We start from the raw sequence: 21,590 nt of genomic DNA on the forward strand, positions 1-21,590 counted from the left end.
TGATAGAATTAAATTTTTAATTTTCTTTCTAGAAACTTACAAATTCCAAATGATAGATATCATTATATTAAAAATATTCTTTTTAAAAAGATAACGCAATTTTCTCTGACAAGATCATAGGAACTCTTCAGACCCCATGAGCAAGCATTAGGCTAGGCTCACAACCTGGTCCCACCCGCACTGGGTGTGGGCTTTGGAGAGGAAAACTATGGTAACAGCTTGGTCACCAGAGTGTAAGGTTTAGATGGCTAGGATTTCCAAATTCACATTCAACATTTCTGCTGTGACTATAGGCCTCTGTGAGGAAGGAGGCAGTATTCCATGAAGAATACTGCCTTCTGGATACAATTTTAAAAATACGCTGAGTGGTGGTGGCGCATGCCTTTAATCCCAGCACTTGGGAGGCAGAAGCAGGCAGATCTCTGTGAGTTCAAGGCCAGCCTGGTCTATAGAGTGAGTTCCAGGACAAGTTCCAAAGCTACAGAGAAATGCTGTCTCGAAAAACCACAAAAAAAAAAAAGAAAGAAAAAAAAGAAAAAGATAAAAATAAAAAAAATACAATGTTTGTGTGTCAAAATATGCATCCTGGGGCAGAGGATATAGTTCAGTTGATACAGTGTTGATTTAGCAAACATGATACCTTGGGTGTGATCTTTAGCACTGCAAAAAAACAGGCGTGGTGGCTCTTTTCTGATTTTAACACTTGGGAGGTAGAGACAGGATAATCAGAAGTGCAAAATCATCTTCACCTTCAGCTACACAGTGTGCTTGAAGATAGCCTGAGTTACAAGGGATCCTATCTTAAAAAGAAAAGAAAGAAAAGAAAACTTTGTATCCCATTATGTACTCCTGTAACCTCCACACTCCAGAGACTACAGCGGGAAATCGCAAGGCTGTAACCCTCCAAAAGGGAACAGACTAACCCTCTCTGAGGAAAACCCAGTGCCAGGAGCCCATTTCCTTCACAGCCTTGGAGACCGGCTCTGCCCACCAGACAGGGCCCTCTGTGCAACAGGGGCAGGGTCCCAAGAAAACCTGCTGCACTTGACCCGGTAAACTGGGGGTATCCAAGGACATGCGGACCCCAAGAAGTGGGAATAGTTTGTTACCTAGAGCTTAGCAGAGGAAGATCCAAACTCTGCCAGTGGCTTGATGTCATTTGGGAATGTCATCCAGCTGCCACCATCAACCACCAACAAAATCCCTGAGACATAGGAAGCCAGAGGGCTGGCCAGGTACAGCACGCTATGGGCGATCTCCGTCTTGTTTCCAAGTCTTTGCAGAGGGCTTAAAAGACCCTTTAATTTCAAACTGTCCTGGGGGCCCCCTGGAAGGCAATAGGAAGTGGGGACCCAGTCAGCCCCTAGAGCACAGTGTTCGCTGCTCCCCCAGCCAGCACTCTGCCTGACCCACATCTGGAAAAGGGAGTTGTTCTACCAGGACCTAGCAGAAGAGCAACAGAACCAGACTGACACAGAATCCACAGGAGGGAAAGTGATACCTTCCGGGTAATGAGGGTATGGAGACCCTAAGAGTAGGCCAAGTTAGACAAGGGAGAAGGCCAAACATTTGGATAATTTCTTGACTGGAATGAGACAAAATGTTTGTTGTTTCTGTTTGTTTTCCAAGAGAGGGTTTCTCTGTGTAGCCCTGGTTGTCCTCGAACTCAGGGATCTGCCTGCCTCTGCCTCTTGAGTGCGTGCAGCACCACTGCCTAGCTGAAGACAGAATGTTTTAAACCCTGCTACAATTCGAGAAGCTTTGGTGGGTGTCCCAAACTCCCAAAAAGACTTACCCAATCGCCGGATCCCCTCGGTGCCACTGATGGGACCAGGAGCCAGGCTGTTGACACGGATATTCTGGGGACCCCACTCCACAGCCAAGTGTCGTGTCATAGCGTCTGCATGGAAGAAATGCGCACAGGAGGGGAGATCGTCAGGCTATGCTGCCTGCGAGGTGGCCTAAAAACCACAGGGAGCTCAGGATCAAGCCTAGCCTCTACAGTGCCCACGGCTAGGACCAAGTTCATGTGCAGATTATCAGCCTCCAGGGATCACCAAGAGGATAATCTCTCATACCCACGGCTGCCTTGGCAGCGCCTGCATGGAGCTGTAGCGCCTGGCCCCGCATACTGAGAGTGGCGGTAATGTTCACAATCACTCCTCCGTGGTCCTAAAACATACAAGGGATGACGTTGAGTGGGTAACCACAGGAGGAAAGGCCCCTACCAGAAGGATACCCACCCGGAAGAACTTCTCATAAACCACTCGCGACACATTGAAGGTGCCAATGGTGTCGATGTCAACCACAGTCCTAAAGGCATTGAAAGACAAGGCGCTGGCAGGGCACAGGAAGTTTCCAGCTGCACCTGGAGAAAAGAGAGGGGAAAGCTGGTGGCTGTGGCCCTGAGAAGACAGGGCGCTAGTGGGCTGAGCCCTGCTAAGACAGGGCGCTGGTGGGCTGATCCCTGAGAAGACATGGCCCTAGTGGGCTGAGCCCTGAGAAGACAGGGCGCTGGTGGGCGAGCCCTGTCAAGAGTACAGACAGGATAGCCGGGCGGTGGTGGCGCACGCCTTTAATCCCAGCACTCGGGAGGCAGAGGCAGGCGGATCTCTGTGAGTTCCAGGCCAGCCTGGTCTAGAAGAGCTTCCAGGACAGGAACCAAAAAGCTACAGAGAAACCCTGTCTCGAAAATCCCCCCCCCAAAAAAAAAGAGTACAGACAGGAGCCTGTTCTCTGTGGGCAATCAGAGCGTGGAGACCTTCAAAGAGGTCTAAGCTGGCCAAGGCAGGGCTCAGAGCACTTGAGGAAATTCTTGGGCAATAGGCATAGGATAGAAGAGTAGATGCCAAGAAGTTCTAAAACCAAGTACGGATACAGCACTTGCGGCAGAAGCAGAAGGATCAGGCGTTCAAGGGTAACTTCAAGCCCACAATAAGTTTAACCCCAGCCTGGCCTACAGGAAATTCTGTCTCACAAAAATAGATAGTAGACTGGGGGCAGTGGTGGCACACGACTTTAATCCCAGCACTTGGGTGGCAGAAGCAGATGGATCTCTGTGAGTTTGAGGCCAGCCTGGTCTACAAAGCGAGTTCCAGAATAGCCAGAGCTAAATAGTGAAACCCTGTCTCGAAAAACTAAAACAAATAAATACAAAAAGAATTTTTAAAAAATTAAAAAAAAAGATTTTTTTTTTTTTTTAGTGTTTGTGAATGTGACCTTATTTGAAAATAAAGTCTTAGGGTGGGTGGTGTTGGTGCACTGATGGACTGATGGAGGAAGGTCATTGGTTAATTAATAAAGAAACTGCTTGGCCCTGATAGGTTAGAACATAGGTGGGTGGAGTAAACAGAACAGAATGTTGGGAGGAAGAGGAAGTGAGGGAAGACACCTCAGACAGATGCCAGGCCACTGCTCTCCAGGGCAGACGCGATGAAGCTCCGACCCAGGATGGATGTAGGCTAGAATCTTCCTGGTAAGCGCACCTCGTGGTGCTACACCCATTAATAGAAATGGGCCAAGCAGTGTTTATAAGAATACAGTTTGTGTGTCGTTATTTTGTGGCATAAACTAGCCAGGCAGCCGGGAGCTGGGTGGCAGGAACGCAGCCCACAGCTCCTTCAACAATGCACGCCTTTAATCCCAGCACTCGGGAAGCAGAGGCAGGTGGATCTCTATGAGTTCAAGGCCAGCCTGGTCTACAAGAGCTAGCTAGTTCCAGGATAGGCTCCAAAGCTACAGAGAAAACCAGATAAAAAAAAAGAAAAAGAAAAGGAAAGAAAAGAAAAAGAAAACAGAGTCTTTAGCTGGCATGGTGCCCTAAGGCTTAGTCTTGGTGACACTTTGGAGTCAAGGGGATCTCAAGGGGAGTTCAAGGCTAGCCTGGTCTACAGAGTTCCAGGACAGCCAGGGCTATACAGAGAAACCCTGTCTCAGGAAAAAAAAAATTGAGCCACATTGTCCCAGGAATATGACTGAGGTCTAAGCTACTGAGCCACCTCACCACCCCACTTTTGTTTGTTTGTTTTGTTCGTTTTTTGTTTTTCCAAGACAGGGTTTCTTTGTGTAGCTTTGGAGCCTGTTCTGGAACTCATTCTCTAGACCAGGCTGGCCTCAAACTCACAGAGATCCGCTTATCTCTGCCTCCCTAGTGCTGGGATTAAAGGCGTGTGTCACTGCCGCCCAGCTACCAGCCCCTTTTTTACAGTGGAAATCTCAGTACCCAAGAACACCCTTGAACTGTGACTTTCAGGTTCACCGGGCACCCAGTGTAGATTAGGTTTACTGATCCACCACTCGGAAAGAGCAAAACTTGTCAGGCCAGAGCCTGCAGCCTGAGTCTTGCCTCCGGCAACTGTGAGGCCATAGTTGAGCCAGGACAAGCACCTAGGCTCTCTGGCACATCCCTGCCCCTGGCAACAGAGTCCTGGAGCTTCCAAGCAGCACTACCGACCTCTGAGAAGACTCAGATCTCACTTATTGCTGACTCACAGTTAATAAGGATGTCGATTTTGCCAAACTCCTTCAGTGCCTGGTCCACAGCAGTCATGACAGCTGGGGGAACTCGGACGTCCATAGACAGAGGGAGGCACCGCCTTCCCGTAGCAGCAACCAACTTTTCAGCAGCCTAGGCAGCAGAAAGCAGGAAGGTTGGCTAGCAGCCTCAGCCTGGAGAAGCAGCCTTCAGACCTCTATGGAAATGATACATTATGCTAGGATTCCTGCCAACGGAGCCTTGGCTTGAAAATAGCCACCTCCTGGGGGCATGACCCCTGGTGGATGTTGATAAGATATCCTGAATTCTCTGTAACCTGTCATCTGCCTGTCGTCTGTCCCAGATCCCACCGTCTGCCTACCCTGTGGGCATTTCCCCTGGACATAGATGGGTGGGATGAGGGCCTTCACAATGCTGGTAATACTACTGAAGAATTCTGAGCCGGGCGGTGGTGGCGCACGCCTTTAATCCCAGCACTTAGGAGGCAGAGGCAGGCGGATCTCTGTGAGTTCGAGACCAGCCTGGTGTACAAGAGCTAGTTCCAGGACAGGCTCCAAAACCACAGAGAAACCCTGTCTCGAAAAACCAAAAAAAAAAAAAAAAAAAAAAAAAAAGAATTCTGAAACCATATTACTTCCAAAAACGTGACCCAATAAGTACACTTCTGAAAAGGCAAAGGTATCTTTCTTTTCTTTCTTTTTTTTTTTTTTTTTTTTTTGTGGTTTTTTCAGACAGGGTTTCTCTGTAGCTTTGGAGCCTGTCCTGGAACTAGCTCTTGTAGATCAGACTGGTCTCAAACAAGGCAACGGTATCTCTGACAGTCCATTTTCACTGAGTTCCCTACACAAGACGAAACAGATTTAGGTGGTTTTAGACCCTGGGCCCCAGGACTCTTCCCCACCCACGTTCAGAACCCCAGTCTTTCTCTCTTCCTCACCGTGGTCACTCTTGGCAGACTCCTGCTGGCGATGACAGTGTGGCAGCCATGCCTGCAAAAGCAGATGGCAGCCTGAGGAGGCAAGTAGGAGGGACACACCCTGGGGGCACCTACCAGGCAGTACTCTATAAGGAACTCCCCTGAGAGCTTCTGAGGCCGAGGTATAAATCAAGGCTGAAACATAACTGGCAGTAGGCAGAGGGACTCAGGCAGGGCCGAGTAATTCTGAAAGTGCTGCTGGATACCATGGTTGCCCACTCCTAGGTTTCTGCGCTATGTCTCTGGCTTGGGGTATTCTAACCCAGATACCGTGTACATGGCAGAGAAGGTGTGGCGGGCTACTGGTGCCAATCCCAGACCTGTGCAGGGGCTGCTGGGACATTGGCATGGAGGACAGAGAGCCCATTTTGAGAGAGGGAGCCTCATGGTGACAATGGGGACTACCCGCTACACAGGTTCCACAAAAACTGCACTAACTTATCTAATCTTCATGATCAGATAACACACAGACCTTTGTTCTGCTGAGAAGGAATTGCATAAAGCTTCAAATAACAGGGCACTACCTGGAGTCAAAATCAATTCTTGTGGGATTCACTTCAGGTTGTGGAAAGTAGAGCACTGGGGAGAGCTGGAGAAGGGCTCTTCTGCCTCCGCCTGACCAGCTTCAGTAGCAAGTCCCTAAGCCTCTCCTGATGCCACAGACCTGTCCCAAGAGACACTCCGCCACCGTAGCAGCCCCCTCATAGCCTGTGAAGCGCTGAGGCTAGTCACACAGTGTCATCCACCTCTAGGAGACTCCAAAGGTGCTGTCTTCCCCCCAGGGCAGCACTCAACCACTCCCCAAAATCCATTAGGGTCCACTCAAAGGAAAGTAAAGTGGTAGGGAGGGTCCCAGAGCAGTGTGTACCTCATGAAAATCTCAGCAATCCGGAAGCCAATCCCAGAGCCACCACCTGTGATAAAGGCCACCTTGTCCCTTCAAAAAAGGAAAACGTAGTCATTTTTAAGTTACTTATTTTGTCTCTATGAGTGTTTTGCCCATGTGCCTACAGATGGTGTAGTCCTGTGTGGATGCTAGGGTCCAAAGCTGAGTCTTCTGAAAGAGCAGTAAGTGCTCTGAGACACTGAGCTGTCCTTCTAGCCCCTAGAATCTACTTTAAAACCAATGTTTTAGCCGGATGGAGGATGCATGTCGGTAAGTCCAGTACTTGAGAGGTGGAGGCAGGGGAACCAGGAGTTGAAGGCCAGCATGAGCTACATGAGATTCTGTCTCAATAAATAAATCACTGGCCAGGCAGTGGTGGTGCATGCCTTTAATCCCAGAACTGGAGGCGCTGGGGGGGGGGGGTGCAGAGACAGGCAATGATCATTTTCGTGAGTTGGAGGCCAGCCTGGTCTACAGAGAGAGAGAGTTTCAGGGCACCCAGGTCTACACAGAGAAGCCCTGTCTAGAAAAACCAAAACTAAACAAATTAAGTCAATAAATAAATCAGTGTAAACAGAGGGTAAATAGGTGGCCAAAGGAGGACTTTGAGCCCATGAACATTCACCCATTGCGGCTGTGAAAGGAATATGCTCCTACAGAGGATGGAGTCTTACAGGTTTCGACGAAAATCCCTAGCCACAAAACTGCAATCTTTAAAGTCTTTTATTCTTGGGCTAGAAGTTCGGGGCTGAAGGGGACTATTTAACCTAAAATGCCCTGTGTAGTAAGGTCTCAGGTGAGACGTTTTCAAAACGAACCGGCTTCCTCACTCAGTCCCTCATCCCATCCTTCCGGAACCCCAAGAAACTTCAGGTCTATGATCGCCCAGAAGCAGGGTACTGAGCACCCGACCTCTGTGCTGTCACATCCAGCAGCGGTTCCATTCTGAACCTTGTTCCCCAACCCCGGATCGCTCCCTGGTTCCCTGCTTTAGCTCACTGGAGAAGGTCCGGGCAGAAGAGGTGGTGGTATTCAGAAAGACAATCGTCTTCCTCAACGTCGGGCGGCTGCTGGGCCATGACGCTGGGTGCCGGCTGGAGTGGCGAGGGCAGTAAAACTGGGAACCAGACCCTACCTTTCCAGGCTGCGCACTGCGCTCTGCAAGCTGCTCGCTCCGCCCAGAGCCCAGAAACATCCAGGACCAGAGTCCCACGACCGCGCCACCCCGCCCACCAGGCTCTCCCCGCAAGGAGGCCCCGCCCACAAGGAGGTGTCTGGTCCCTCCACGCCTTCCTATCCCCGCCCTCCAGCTCTTCCCATTCCATCCCGCGGACACCCCGCCCATAGTGGCGCGCGGCCTGCTGGGACTGTGGGAGGAGACGCTGACGCAGTGTGCTGCTCCCGCCTGTTAAACACACTCCTCCCGCCCCCAGTCCTTTCCCAGTTGGATGTCGGTGCTGCCGCTTAATCCAAGAACCCAGGCTCGCTAGACGCTGTCGTAGCAACTGTGGAAGTCGGGACTCCTGACGTGCACCGCTCTGCCTCTTGGACACTCCCTCCCAGTGCGAGAGGATCGGGAGCCTGCAAATCCAATAGCTCCCTCGCGTGGCTCGCCCCGGTGAAAAATCCCAGAGTGACCCTCTTGGTGGCTGGCAGGGATCCAGATTCTCGTGAAGCTGCTCAGGCAGACCGGTGCTGAGAACCCACGACTGGGTTCCATCGTCAAGATTTTGAAAAGTGAAATGACTTGTCAGCTAGCCTCCGAAGCGGTCATGTGTATCAGCTACTTGTGTTAGCCACTTCAGGATCCGGGGTGAGATGTGACGTGCTGTATCAAGCAGCGGTCGCTGTCACAGACCACACCAGGTCTGGCGTGCAGGTTGCTCTCTAGTGTCTGGGCTGCTTTGAGAGAAAGATGAGAGTAGCCGCTGAAGTGTAAGCCTCTGCTGTTCCGACCACAGGAGACCTGACACAATACCCACAAGGACTGACACCCCTACCCACCCACAGGCTCCGTGCCTTGAAGAGGCCTTAGGCCCCACCTATCCCTTGCCACCACCCTCTCTCAGAAAAATCAAAGCGTACAGGCAGAAGCTGCAACAACGGCAGCCAAGGAACTCCGTTTGGATTCTTCATCTCCTGGCCTCACACTCTTGCCTGGCTCATATATTTGTCAAAGTTAAGGGCTCCTTCTCATGGGAGAGTAAAACTATAACCTTCAAGCCTGTTTACACCATGTATAAAAAAAACCACTCATTAGGGTGCTGGAATAAAGCAGTTTTCTCCAGATATGACTACTGGACATGATGGAGCAGGCATTGTAGTGGTAACCTGTAAGATGCTGGTCTCTGCAGTCACATCAGTAAAATAAGGAGAATACAGTGGTAGCTAGGAATGGGGTAGTGGACTCTTGCCTTAGATTCCCCACCCAGTACTCCTTCCTACTCTCGGGGGTCTTGGGACAGGTTTGCTAGAGTATTTAAGAGGTAGGTTAACTGAAAGCAAGATTCTACCATGCAGTTTTCTTGATGTCATTACCCCTGTAGGGTGGGACTTTGTAGTGGTTCAGCTGTTCTCAAGTCATGCATGCTTCTGCAGCTAAGCCCTCACCGTCATCCACGTCTCTGTCAGTGCAGTAAACTCACAGGTTCTCCAAGGTAGGAATGGATGGAGTTACTCTTTCTTCACATCTCCCCAGGCAAGGGCACACAATGCTGAGACAGCAGAAATAAGCATACCATTCCCATTTAAAGCAGAAGATTTTAATGTCTCTCCTCTTGGGCAGGCAAAATCACCTCTGACAATATCCAAAAGGTTGTCTGGCACTTAGGTATAGAAGGATATGATCCAATATTGTGCTGGCTTAAGGTACAAGGCACATAAAGTTGAGGCTTGGACTCCCCTGGGCTGGAGCTGGACAAAAGGTGGACAGGGTGTGGTTTGGAAGATGGGAAGGGTATGGGCTTGGGTTCTTGTTGGCAGAGGTAGTTGGTCATGGATGAACCCTGAAGAACAGTGGGCAGTTCAAACCCTCAGGCTGGGCTGCAGCTGCTGTGGTGACCGCCGTCTGCCCAGTTCAACAGTTCGCTGCTCTGAAACCACAGCTGGATCTCCCTCTGGGCACCCTCCACAGAATCGCTAGCATGGATGACATTCCTGTGGGAGGAGGAAAAGCACGCCTATGCCTCAGTGAGAGGGGTCCCAGGGACAATTCACCTCCAGCCTCCTGCCCTGTCAGGGAACAAGGTGACCATACAGAAGAGAAAGGAATGGGCTATGGTGCCATGGCCTATAATACCAGCACTGGAGGAGCTGAGACAGGAGGATAGCCTCGAGTTCTAGGCCAGGCTGATTATAGAGGGAAACCCCATCTCAGAAAGGAAAAGAGAGGGGGCTGGAGCGGTGGCTCAGCAGTGAAGAGTGCATTCTCTTGCAGAGAACCTGAGCTTGGTTCCCAGTACCCAAAATAGGGCAGCTTCAAACTACCCATAACTCCAGCTCCAGGGCATCTTAATACACCCTCTTCTGGCTTACACAGGCACTGCAGGTACATGCACAGACACACACACACACACACACACACACAAACGAAGGAAGATGAGAGATGCAGCTCAGTTGACAGAGTGCTTGTCTAGCATGCAGAAAGCCCTGACTTTGATCCCCAGTCCCACATAAACTAGGCATGGCAGTGCATGTCTGTACTTGGGAGGTAGAGGCAGGAAGATTACAAGTTCATGGTCATCCTCAGCAAGAGGATCAGTTTGAAACCAGCCTGGATTACATGATATCCTATCTGAAAAGAAAAAAAAAAAAAAAGAGGGAAAGGAGGAAGGAAAAGTGGGTGGGCAGTAACAGGGGCTGGAAATTTGTATCTAGCCTGGCTTTGGTTTCTTGAAAGCTCAGAAGCCAGGCTATACACCAGCTTCTGAGAGTTGCCTTTTCCTACCGGTCATCAGAGCCAATCCCTCATGGTTGTTGACCAAAATAGAATACTAAACAGCCGGGCTGGAGAGATGGCTCAGAGGTTAAGAGCATTGCCTGCTCTTCCAAAGGTCCTGAGTTCAATTCCCAGCAACCACATGGTGGCTCACAACCATCTGTAATGGGGTCTGGTGCTCTCTTCTGGCCTGCAGGCATACACACAGACAGAATATTGTATACATAATAAATAAATAAATAAATATTTAAAAAAAAAAAGAATACTAAACAGCCAGTAAACACCCTGTGTGATTGTAGACACCTTTAATCCCAGCACTCGGGAGGCAGAGGCAGAGGCAGGTGGATCTCTGTGAGGCCAGCCTGATCTACAAAGTGAGTTTCAGGCAGCCAGGGCTACACAGAGAAACCCTGTTTGGAAAGAAAAAAAAGAGTCAGGGGAAAAGGTTTAATCAGACAAGGCAGCATACTGTAAGTTAACATTCAGGTTGGTAGAGGCCCGAAGATAAAGAGTTCAAGACACCTGAACTACTTAATAACCTCAAAGCTAGCCTGGCTTACCTGACAATTTATCTCAAATCAATCAATCAATCAATCTTATAGTAAACACCCAACTATCAGAAACTTTCAACCCAGCAAGACACCCAGTTCTCAAGAATCTGTCTTCCTCTGCCCCCCCTCTCCCCCCAAAAAACCCCAAGGTTTCTCTTGTGTAGCTCTGGCTATCCTGGAATTCACTCTGTACACCAGGCTGGTCTTGCACTCAGAGATCCACCTGCCTCTGTCTCCTGAGTACTGCACCCCCCACACACAGCTTCATGGCTCTGTCTTAAGTGCCAGCTGCCATCCTAAACTAGCCTTCTTTAGCCTATATGGGGACACAAGGGTGTTGGGGCCTCCATACCTGCTGATGTGAACACTGAAGTCTCCCCTGATCGTCCCTGGGGCTGCCTCAGTTGAGTCAGTGTGTCCTATCATGGTCCTTGAGATGTGGACCACATTGTGCCCTTCCCAGACCTGCAGCACAGACATGCGGGTTGGAGAGAAGTTGGGGGACCCCAGGCGGGCTCAATCCAAGCCCTTTCTTTCGCTTAGGGGAAGACACCCCCCACACACACCCATTCCATTGCCCCTGCCCTGCTGTACCATGGCCACCACAGGCCCAGAGCTCATGTAGCTGAGAAGGGCTGGGTAGAATGGCTTCGTCTGCAGGTCCCGGTAGTGCTCAGCAAGGATGCTTTCTGGTGCCTGTGTGGAAAGAGGGGTTTGAAGAACCCTGGGAGAGTAAAGCCCCAATTAGTGTCCTGAGTTTGGGACACCTTTCAGACACAGCTACGGAAGCTAGCTCCCAGAATGGTTACCTTCCAACCCTTGCAACTGCCAGTGCTAAGAGACCCTAGTGACAACACGGGCCAAGGGCTGGTACCTGCAACATCTTCATCCCTACCAGCTTGAAGCCCCGCCTCTCAAAGCGGTGTATCACAGTCCCCACGAGCCTCCGCTGTACCCCATCTGGCTTCACCGCAATCAGGGTACGCTCCTGGGGCCAGGAAGGCCCTCCTGTAAAAAAAAGAAAAGAAAAAGTCAGGGGTGAAGACGCTCCACATTCTCAGGTCTGTCCCACCTAGATCCCCCGACAGAGCTCAGACAGCACAGGACTGGAAAGTGCCTGCCACCAAGTAGGAAGGTCTGGATGAACAAAAACGACCGGGAGCTGCCCTGGTAGTAGCAGAAGCTGCCCAGGGTGAAGATGGTTTTCCCCAAACGGCTCAGATAACTTCAGGAGCAACCAGGCCTGTTAATGATGACTCCGGGGTGCCACACTGTGTGAACCCCAGGCCTGCACGCTGGGAGCTCACCCTTTGGGTGTGGAGAAATCTTCCAGGTGTCCTGAGCGCTGGGGACCAAGGGATGGGAATTGAGAAGGACTTTGATGGGGAGTAAACCACATTGCAGGAGAGGAACTCAGCTGCCGGGGGATTCAGGTTGCCTCTCAAGAGAACACTGTTCTGATTCTGTGACCCCCATGCCACTGCCAGGACATTGAGTGTCTCCTCCAAGATGAAATGCTACTTTGTTTTGTTTTTTGTTTTTGAGACAAGGTTTCTCTGGGTGAACTGTAACTCACTCTGAAAATCAAGCTGGCCTAGGACTCAGAGATCCACCTGCCTCTGCCTCCTGAGTGCTGCGATTAAGGGCTTAAATTCTACTTTTGAGAGGGTCCTAGCCCCCACTAGTTTCACAAAGTGTACCAAAGAAAGAGGAAGCATCGCCGGGCGATGGTGGCGCACGCCTTTAATCCCAGCACTTGGGAGGCAGAGGCAGGTGAATCTCTGTGAGTTCGAGACCAGCCTGGTCTACAAGAGCTAGTACCAGGACAGGCTCCAAAGCCACAGCGAAACCCTGTCTCAAAAAAAAAAAAAAAAAAAAAAAAAAAGAAAGAGGAAGCATCAAGTTAAGTTAGAAAGGAGGGACCAGGCTCTATCCTCAGGCCACAATGGGTGTCCACTACAACTCAACAGGCTGAATTATACCCGTTTGTTCTACCAGAGATAACAGGGGACCCTGCGAGACGACAGGGGACCCTGGGTACCCCAGAGCTCTGCTGCCATGTATCTTGATGAGACTGTTCAATTCCCAGGGTGCATTATCTGGCTCTCAGAAAGCACCCCATAAATGTGTTGCAAGCGCAGGGACCCTAGAAAGTGGCCGGGTTGTCTTAGGCCTGCTCTGGTGGCTTAAGTTGGCTTTCAATACCTTGGGAACAACGACTCTGTGGCAAGAACGTGATCCCCCCCCCCCCCGACACACACACACACAGACCATTAGAAGCCACGAGTGTGCTAGTCTCCCCGCCTGGGGTTTGGCTTTCTTCTGCTAAAAGCCCTGATCCCTGTTGGGGGTTGCGCTTGCACGATCCTCCGGGACAAAACCAAGCCTTGGGCTGTCGCACGTGGGCAAACAAAGGCCGCGCGGAACCCATCCGCCCAGCTCCCCACGGGTGCAGGACTCACCGGAACTGGGGCGCACCAGCAGGCCTGGAATGCGTGGCCCGCACAACAACGCCCGCAGCACGGCGCGCCCAAAGAGGCAGCCCATGGCGCGGGCCGGCGGGCACGGAACGCAGCGCGCTCAGGGCGAGGGCGGTACCACGCTTCGGCCCGCCCCTCCTCCCCTCCACCCCAAGGGGCCCGGTGGGGCCCCTCACCCTGATCCCCAAGAGTCGGCAGGATCCGAGCTTTAATTTCCGTTAAAAAATAAATAAATAAATAGAGGAGGAAACCGGCTAGGGTACAGTTCAGTGACAGAGCGCTTGACTGCCATGCGCAGAGCCTTGTGCTCGACCTCCTCAATACTGCGGGGCCGGGGAGGGGGGGCGGGGGGAGGCGACAAAAAAAAGAGAAAAAAATGCAACTGTTCATTCTCTGTTTAGATTATACACCTCTTCATAACGCGCGAACGTTGTTACACTTCATGGAGAATAGTCCTCGTAAATACCAATTGGCTCTGTTTGGCTGGGTTTAGCAGTTAGACTACTTGTCAGTTCCCTCCTTAACTTTTCAAACTTTTTATTTATAATTCCTGCTGTTATCCCTGAGCTCCATATATAGCAGAGGCTGTCTTTGAACTCTTGGTCTTCATGCCTCTCATGCCCCTAGTGCTGGCATTACAAGAATGCTCGACCAGACTAGACTCAAATTATTTATTCATGATGATGATGGGGGGGGTTATTTCAAGAAAAGTTTTCTCTGTATAGATTTGGAAACTGTCCTGGAACTTACTGTATAGACCAGGCTGGCTTTGAACGCACAGAGATCCACCTGCCTCTGCCTCCTGAGTGCTGGGATTACAGGTATATGCTGCCGCCTCCTGGCTAATTTATTATTTTTTGAAACAGGATCTCACAAACTGTCTAAACTTGAAAAAATATTCTGCTGGGACCAGAGAGATGATTCAGGGTTAAGAGCACTGGCTGCCCTTCCAGAGGCGTAGGGTTTGATTCCCAGTAGCTCACAACCATCTGTAACTCCAGATCTAGGAGATCTGACACCCTTCTCTGGCCTCCTTAGAGGCCAGGCACACAGGTGGTGTCCAGGTAAAATATACACAGGCAAAATACCTTTACACATAAACCAAATAAACAAAATTAAATAAAAAAGTTCTGTTAGCCGGGCGGTGGTGGCGCATGCCTTTAATCCCAGCACTCGGGAGGCAGAGGCAGGCGGATCTCTGTGAGTTCGAGGCCAGCCTGGTCTACAAGAGCTAGTGCCAGGACAGGCTCCAAAGCTACAGAGAAATCCTGTCTCGAAAAACTAAAAAAAAAAAAAAAAAAGTTCTGTTATAGCTAGGTTCAAGAACTGAACTGCCTGGATGCATAATAGGAATTTGTGTTAAAGACCTTACATTAAGTCCCAGCACTGATGGGAAAAAGACAAAACAGAGAGGAATGATGAGGTCTCTTTCTGTTGCCCAGCCTGACTCCAACTCCTGGGCTCAAGCTATCTTCTTGCTTCAGCCTCTGGCCCATACTACTCTTCCTGTCTCTCTGCTTTTAATTTAAGTACTTAGTCCATTAATATTTAAATTTTATTGCTATGTTTGGATTCATGTCTATTTATTTATTTAGGGTTTTTGGTTTGTTTGTTTGTTTTTTAGCAAGACAGAGCTCATGTATCCCAGGTTTTTTATTTCTCCATTTTATTATTATTATTTAACATGTTTTTCTCCTTTCTTTCTTCTTCTCTTTCTTTTCCTTTTCTTTCTTTAGATAGGGTCTTATGGTGTATCTGGCTGGCCTGGAACTAGCTATGTAGAGCAGGCTGGCTTCCAACTCACAGAGTTCCATCCAAGTACTGGATTAAAAGCATTGGCACTCGGGACTGCAGAGATGAGTGCTCTTCCAGAGGACCTGAGTTCAATTCCCAGCAACCACATGGTGGCTCACAGCTATCTGTAATGAAATCTGGCACCCTCTTCTGGCCTACAAGCATACACAACTCTCTCTCTCTCTCTCTCTCTCTCTCTCTCTCTCTCTCTCTCTCTGACAAAACATTGGCACTGGCTGGGTGTGGCACATGTCTGTAATCCCAGCATTTAGGAGGCAGAGGCAGGCAAGTCTCTGTGAATTCAAGGCCAGCCTGTCGATAAGAGCTAGTTCCAGGACAGGCTCTAAAGCTATAGAGAGACCCTGTCTCGAAAAACCAACCAAGCAACCAGCCAAACAAATAAATAAATAAAAACAAATTAAAGTAATAGTTAATAATAATAATAATAATAATAATAATAATAATAATAATAATAATAAATGCAGGGTCTTGACTGGTTTTGAAAGCCAGCACTCCCAACATTAAGGGGTCTCTTAAATTCAAGGACTACAAAGTGAGCTTTAGGCTAATCTAGGCTGCAGGTTAAGACTCATCTCAAAATCGGGTGGTAATGATGCAACACCTTTAATCCCAGCTAGTCTTCAATTCTTGTTGAAACGCTGAAGAAACTGGAGTCTGGTGTTGGCCAGTGATGGGAGCAGCAGCAACACCACCAAGAAGAGGAGGCAAGCAAGTGAGGAACCCAGCTCTTGTCTTTGATCTTTTTATATTTGCCCCTCCCTCAACTAAGGTGCAGCCTCTGGGGGAAGTTCTTTCCTATCTGTTAATCCTTCCTGGAAGTGCCTCACAGACCAGACCAGCTTATCTCTTAGATAACTTGAGTGAGATCCTATTACACTGACTACCAAGGGCAGTGGTGGTGCACTCCTTTTAATCCCAGCAGTCTGGAGGCAGAAGCAGGTGGACCTCTGTGAGTCTACAGAGCTAGTTCCATGTAGGTGTTACACAGAAAAATCCTGTCTTGAAAGACCTAAAAGGGGAAAAAAAAAGATTAACCATGAAGTGGACAAATGAACTATCATGCCTTGAATGTTGGGTACTGATAAACCAGAAGATGGAAGGTGCAGACAACAACCTCAAGTGAACATTCTGGTCTGTGGTGAGCTTGGGCAAGGTCCATTTGTGCCGGAACATGGGGCCAGACAAGTGTCTTTGCCCCATTCCAAGCAGTTCAGCGACAGGGGTCATCAATCACTGTACTTTGGCTTGAAGGCTCCCTTTGGTACCTCCCACCAGTGTACTGACCTGGCAGTTGGGAGCAGCTACCCCAGGCCCTCCTCATGGAAGCAGCCCTCATTCCCGAACACTTCCTGCAATAACTTTAGCAGGGGTGGAAAGAAGGCTAAAAGGAAATCAGAGTTCCACAAGAATAGGAAAGGGAAGCAGGGAGAAAAATATTGGAATAAATGCCTATATTTCTCGAATTTGAAAAAGGGACTAATCAACCAATTCAAACAGCCCAGTGAACTTTAAAAATCAGCACAGACAGATGACTCAGAAGTTAATAGCATTTCGCCGGGCGGTGGTGGCGCACGCCTTTAATCCCAGCACTCGGGAGGCAGAGGCAGGCGGATCTCTGTGAGTTCGAGACCAGCCTGGTCTACAGAGCTAGTTCCAGGACAGGCTCCAAAACCACAGAGAAACCCTGTCTCGAAAAACCAAAAAATAAAAAGAAAAGAAAAGAAGTTAATAGCATTTCCTGCTGTGCACACTGGATCCGTTTCCAGTACCTATAAGGTGCCTCACAACCCTCTAGAACTCGATCTCCTCTGGTCTCTGAGGACCCCTGCACATATGTGATGTACACAAATTCACACAGGTACAAACACATACAAATACATACAAAATAAATTAAAGGGGCTGGAGAGATGGCTCAGCAGTTAAGAGCAATGGTTGCTCTTCCAATGGACCCGGGTTCAAGTCTCAGCACCCACATGGCAGCTCACACTGTCTGCAGCTCCAGTTCTAGAAGATCCAACACCCTCCACAGACATACACGCAGGCAAAACACCAATGCACATAAAATAATAAACAAATCTTTAAAAAATAATTTAAAAAAAAAACAGCCAGGCAGTGGTGGCACACACCTTTAATCCCATCACTCAGGATGCAGAGGCAGGAGAATCTCTGTGAGTTCGAAGCCAGTCTGGTCTACAAAGCAAGTTCTGAGACAGCTAGACCTAAACAGTGAAACACTGTCTTGGAAAAAAAAATTGTAGGGCCTCTAAGAAATCTGTCAGACTGCCAGCACTGCTGTAGCACTAGCTTCATGGACTGAACGTTCTTACCACTTCTGGTCTGCAGATGACTCCTATTGATTCCCTAGCTGACCCCTATTGATTCCCTAGCTGACCCCTATTGATTACCTAGATGACCTCTATTGATTCCCTAGTTGATCCCTATTGGATTCCCTAGATGACCCTATTGGATTCCCTAGATGACCCTATTGGATTCCCTAGATGACCCCTATTGATTCCCTAGCTGACCCCTATTGATTCCCTAGCTGACCCCTATTGATTACCTAGATGACCTCTATTGATTCCCTAGCTGATCCCTATTGGATTCCCTAGATGACCCTATTGGATTCCCTAGATGACCTCTATTGATTCCCTAGCTGATCCCTATTGGATTCCCTAGATGACCCCTATTGGATTCCCTAGATGACCCCTATTGGATTCCCTAGATGATCCCTATTGGATTCCCTAGATGATCCCTATTGATTCCCTAGATGACCCCTATTGGATTCCCTAGCCCTATCACTTATAAGCCATTCTTATAACCCCCTTCTCTCTCACACACATCCTGTTACATTTTTAGTTGTTTACTTTTTGTGCATATATATATACGTGCATGTGTGTGTATGTGTGTATAAAGGCAGGAGAATTTGAGGACATTATGCACAGCTGAAGGTTATGGGACAACTTGTAGGAATTGCTTCTTCCACTATGTGGGTCCTGGAGATTGAACTCAGGTCTTTAGGCTTAGCAGCAAGTTCCTTTACTTGCTGAGCCATCTCACTGACCCCATCATACATCTCACCAGTTCTGTTCCTCCAGAGAACCCTAATAAAACTATACAAAATGGGAATGAATAAGGAGCATAAGGACTTGGGGTGTGGCTCAGTGGTGCATAAGACCCTGAATTTTAACCTTAGAATGGAGGAGGAGAGAGTAAAAAAAAAATCATATTGGGGATTAGAGAGATGACTCAGAGGTTAAGAGCACTGACAGCTCTTCCAGAGGTTCTGAGTTCAATTCCCAGCAACCACATGGTGACTCACAATCATCTGTAATGAAATCCGGTACCCTCTTCAGAGGTGCAGGCAGAACACTGAATATATAATGAGCAAATCTTTTAAAAATATATATATAACAAACGGGGCGGTGGTGGTACACACCTTTAATCCCAACACTCAGGAATTAGAGGCAGACGGTTCTCTGTGAGTTCAAGGCCAGCCTGGTATACAGAGCGAGTTCCAGGAAAGGCTCCAAAGCTACAAAGAAACTGTCTCGAAAAACAAACAAACAAACAAATTATATACTAAACAACAATAAAATCCTAGTGATTTTTTTCAAAATTACTTTTTATTTTTTAAGAAAACATGTTTTTGCAAACTAGAGAAAACATGTTTTTGTGAACTAGTCATGACCCCACCCTGCCTGTGGACGAGAACGTTAGGTGTTTTCCAACAACCTGCAGGTGCTTCCCTGTCCTTTGCCTGACCCAGCAACCGCCTCTCCCGCCTTTGACATAACCAGTCATAGTAAATGCCCTTAAAATGAGTCAATTCCTGCATTTGACAATAACCCACTCTACCCCCCTCCCTGGATATGTGTTTTTTTTGCCTTTAAAAGTAGCCTGTAATAGCAAGCCGGGGCTTCTCTTCCTGGCACGGCTGAGGAGCCTGTTTGCGCAAACAAGAATAAACTTCCTTTTGCTTTTGCATCAAATCGGACTGTGAGTGGTTTCTTGGGGCGACCCTCCTGAGGAGTTAGCATCCCAGAGTTGGGATCTAACATTATCAACATTTTAATTGTATTTATACTTATAAATAAAACAAGCTGGACAATGGTGGCACACATCTTTAATCCCAGCATTCAGGAGGCAGAGGCAGGCAGACTTCTGAGTTCAAGACCAGCCTGGTCTACAGAGCGAGTTTCAGAACAGGACTGTTATACATTGGAAATCCTATGTGGCAAATAAATAAATAAATAAATAAATAAATAAATAAATAAAATAAATTGCAGTGTGTCAAGACGTGGTGATCCGGGGATTCAGATTTGCTAGATGAGCAAAGACGTGCAAATGAGAGCAGTGATTTTCCGAAAGTGAATAGAGAATGGAGAAAGGGGCTGGTGAGAAGCCAGCTGAGTAAAGGCCTTTGCTGCCAGAGGATGCAAACCTAACAGCCCGAGTTCAGTCCTCAGAATCCACGTAAAGCTGCAAGCTGGGAACTGACACCAAGGTTGTCCAAGGGCCTCGTGTCCATGTCATGCACACATAAGCACACACCAACAATCACAATAAATAGAAGCCTAAGAATGATGTCATACAGTTTTCAACTCAACACTCCGGAGAAGCATGTGGATCTCTGTGAGTTCACAGCCATTGTGGCCTACAGAGTTAGGCCCAGCCAGGGCTACACAGTGAGAGAGAGAGTTCAACCCTTGTTTAGTACACCAGGCTTTAAGGTTGGTTAGCGTTTGACTGGGTTTAGAGCAATCCTCCTGCCTTAGTCTGCCAAGTGCTGGGATTGCAGGTCTGTAGCATCACACCCAAGGCTATCAACCTCTTAGATGAGAGGAGTCTACGAAATGATTATGGGAGAAAAGATCTAGGCAACCTCCAGTTCCACACTGAAATCCTTCCCCGATGGGACTAGCATCTTGGGGACACTGGCTGCTCCTGTGCTGGAGCAAAATCAGAACCAGAATAATGACCCACAGGCATGGAGGCAGGAATCGCTTTACAGAGAAAAAAAACGCTGGATTCAGCTGCACTCAGATCGTAAGCCCTTTTAAACTGGAACTTTCTGTTATTTTAGTAAGTAAGCAATACCTGCATACCCAGAGAGGTCTTCCCAGAAGTGGGTTGTCTTACTTAGGGTTTCTAGTACTGTGAAGAGACACTGTAGTGTGCGCCAGTACTACGTGTCCTACAGCACTATGGCTGTAGTGCACCTGCATTATGAGATGGCTTGCCTTTGCCTCCTGAGTGCTGGGATTAAAGGCGTGCACCACCACCTTCTAGCCTCAAACTTGTTTAAAAGTCTAAAGTTAAAATTCTCTTCTGAGATTCATACAATCTCTTAACGGCAATCTCCTATAAAATCAAAATCAAAAGGCAGATCACATATTTCTAACATATATTGGCACAGGATATATGATATATGTTACCATTCCAAAACATAGAGAAGGGAGCACAGTAGAAAATAGTGGACCAAAAACAAGACCGAAAACCATCCGGGCAAACAATCAAACTCTGTGTCTCCATGTCTGATGTCAAGTGCTCTTCAGATCTCCAATTCATTTCAGTTTTGTTGACTGAAACACACTTCTTTTTCTTGGACTGGTTCCACTCCCTGTTAGCCTCTCTCCTCGGCAGGTATCCCATGGCTCTGGCATCTCTAACATATTGGTCACCAAGGCAATCCAGACTTCAACTTCATGGCTTCACACAATGGCCTCTCTGGTCTCCATGTAGGAACACCCCTGCCATACACCTGAACTCAATGGTTTTCCTTAGTTTCAGAGAGAGAGAGAGATCCCATAATGCCTTTGAAGAGCCACTATCCTTGACTCTAAAGCCAGAACCACATGGTCAAAGCTGCTGAGTTCTATTGCTTACTAGGGCTGGAACATGGCTCCCTCATTCAATTACAGCATTCGGTTTCACCAATTTCCTTCCTTCCTTCCTTCCTTCCTTCCTTCCTTCCTTCCTTCCTTCCTTTCTTTCAATGCAGTTTCCCTGTGTAACAGTCCTAGTTGTCCTGGAACTCCCTCTGTAGACCAGGCTGGCCTTGAACTCACAGAGATCCATCTGGCTCTGCTTCCCAAGTGCTGGGATTAAAGGTGTGCACCACAAGGGCCCAGCCAATTTTCTGTATTCAATGGTTTTCTTCACTTCCCAAGTTTGGCTGTCCTGTTGATGTGGGAATCCCCTCTGTGTTCTGTGATTCCATTAATAAATAAAGAAACTGCCTTGGCCTGTCGATAGAACTGAACTTAGATAGGTAGGGAAGACAGAAATGAATGCTGGGAGAAAGAAGGACCAAGTTAGAGAGCCGCCGTGGATCTGCCACCAGAGATAGACACGCTGAAACATTGCTGATAGGCCACAACCTCGTGGTGCTACACAGATTAATAGAAATGGGTTAAATTAAGATGTAAGAGTTAGCCAATAAGAAGCTAG

The 21,590-nt window shown here is 48.4% G+C and overlaps 2 protein-coding genes across 5 annotated transcripts; both read right to left on the bottom strand.

Moving 5' to 3' along the window:
* Positions 1–75: 75 nt before the first annotated feature.
* Decr2 (2,4-dienoyl-CoA reductase 2) lies at positions 76–7,561 on the bottom strand. Of its 3 annotated transcripts, none has more exons than XM_057775365.1 (9): positions 7,357–7,561; positions 6,340–6,408; positions 5,433–5,484; positions 4,492–4,627; positions 2,244–2,368; positions 2,079–2,172; positions 1,796–1,900; positions 1,110–1,327; positions 76–796 (listed from the first exon to the last, which is right to left on the bottom strand). In XM_057775365.1, the coding sequence occupies exons 1-8, from the start codon at positions 7,434–7,436 to the stop codon at positions 1,110–1,112; spliced, it is 879 nt and encodes a 292-aa protein (XP_057631348.1). In that variant the 5' UTR covers positions 7,437–7,561; the 3' UTR covers positions 76–796. The 3 variants fall into 3 exon arrangements, with proteins under 3 accessions (XP_057631348.1, XP_057631347.1, XP_057631349.1); XM_057775364.1 differs by having other exon boundaries at positions 76–800; XM_057775366.1 differs by lacking the exons at positions 5,433–5,484; positions 7,357–7,561 and having other exon boundaries at positions 76–800; positions 6,340–6,371.
* A 1,557-nt stretch (positions 7,562–9,118) lies between these two features.
* On the bottom strand, positions 9,119–13,526 carry Nme4 (NME/NM23 nucleoside diphosphate kinase 4). Of its 2 annotated transcripts, none has more exons than XM_057775408.1 (5): positions 13,308–13,521; positions 11,720–11,853; positions 11,440–11,541; positions 11,198–11,310; positions 9,119–9,513 (listed from the first exon to the last, which is right to left on the bottom strand). In XM_057775408.1, the coding sequence occupies exons 1-5, from the start codon at positions 13,390–13,392 to the stop codon at positions 9,390–9,392; spliced, it is 558 nt and encodes a 185-aa protein (XP_057631391.1). In that variant the 5' UTR covers positions 13,393–13,521; the 3' UTR covers positions 9,119–9,389. The 2 variants fall into 2 exon arrangements, with proteins under 2 accessions (XP_057631391.1, XP_057631392.1); XM_057775409.1 differs by lacking the exon at positions 9,119–9,513 and adding an exon at positions 9,545–10,704 and having other exon boundaries at positions 13,308–13,526.
* Between the last annotated feature and the right edge of the window lie 8,064 nt (positions 13,527–21,590).

Source organism: Chionomys nivalis, chromosome 7 (genome assembly GCF_950005125.1).
Source record: "Chionomys nivalis chromosome 7, mChiNiv1.1, whole genome shotgun sequence".
NCBI lineage: Eukaryota > Metazoa > Chordata > Mammalia > Rodentia > Cricetidae > Chionomys > Chionomys nivalis.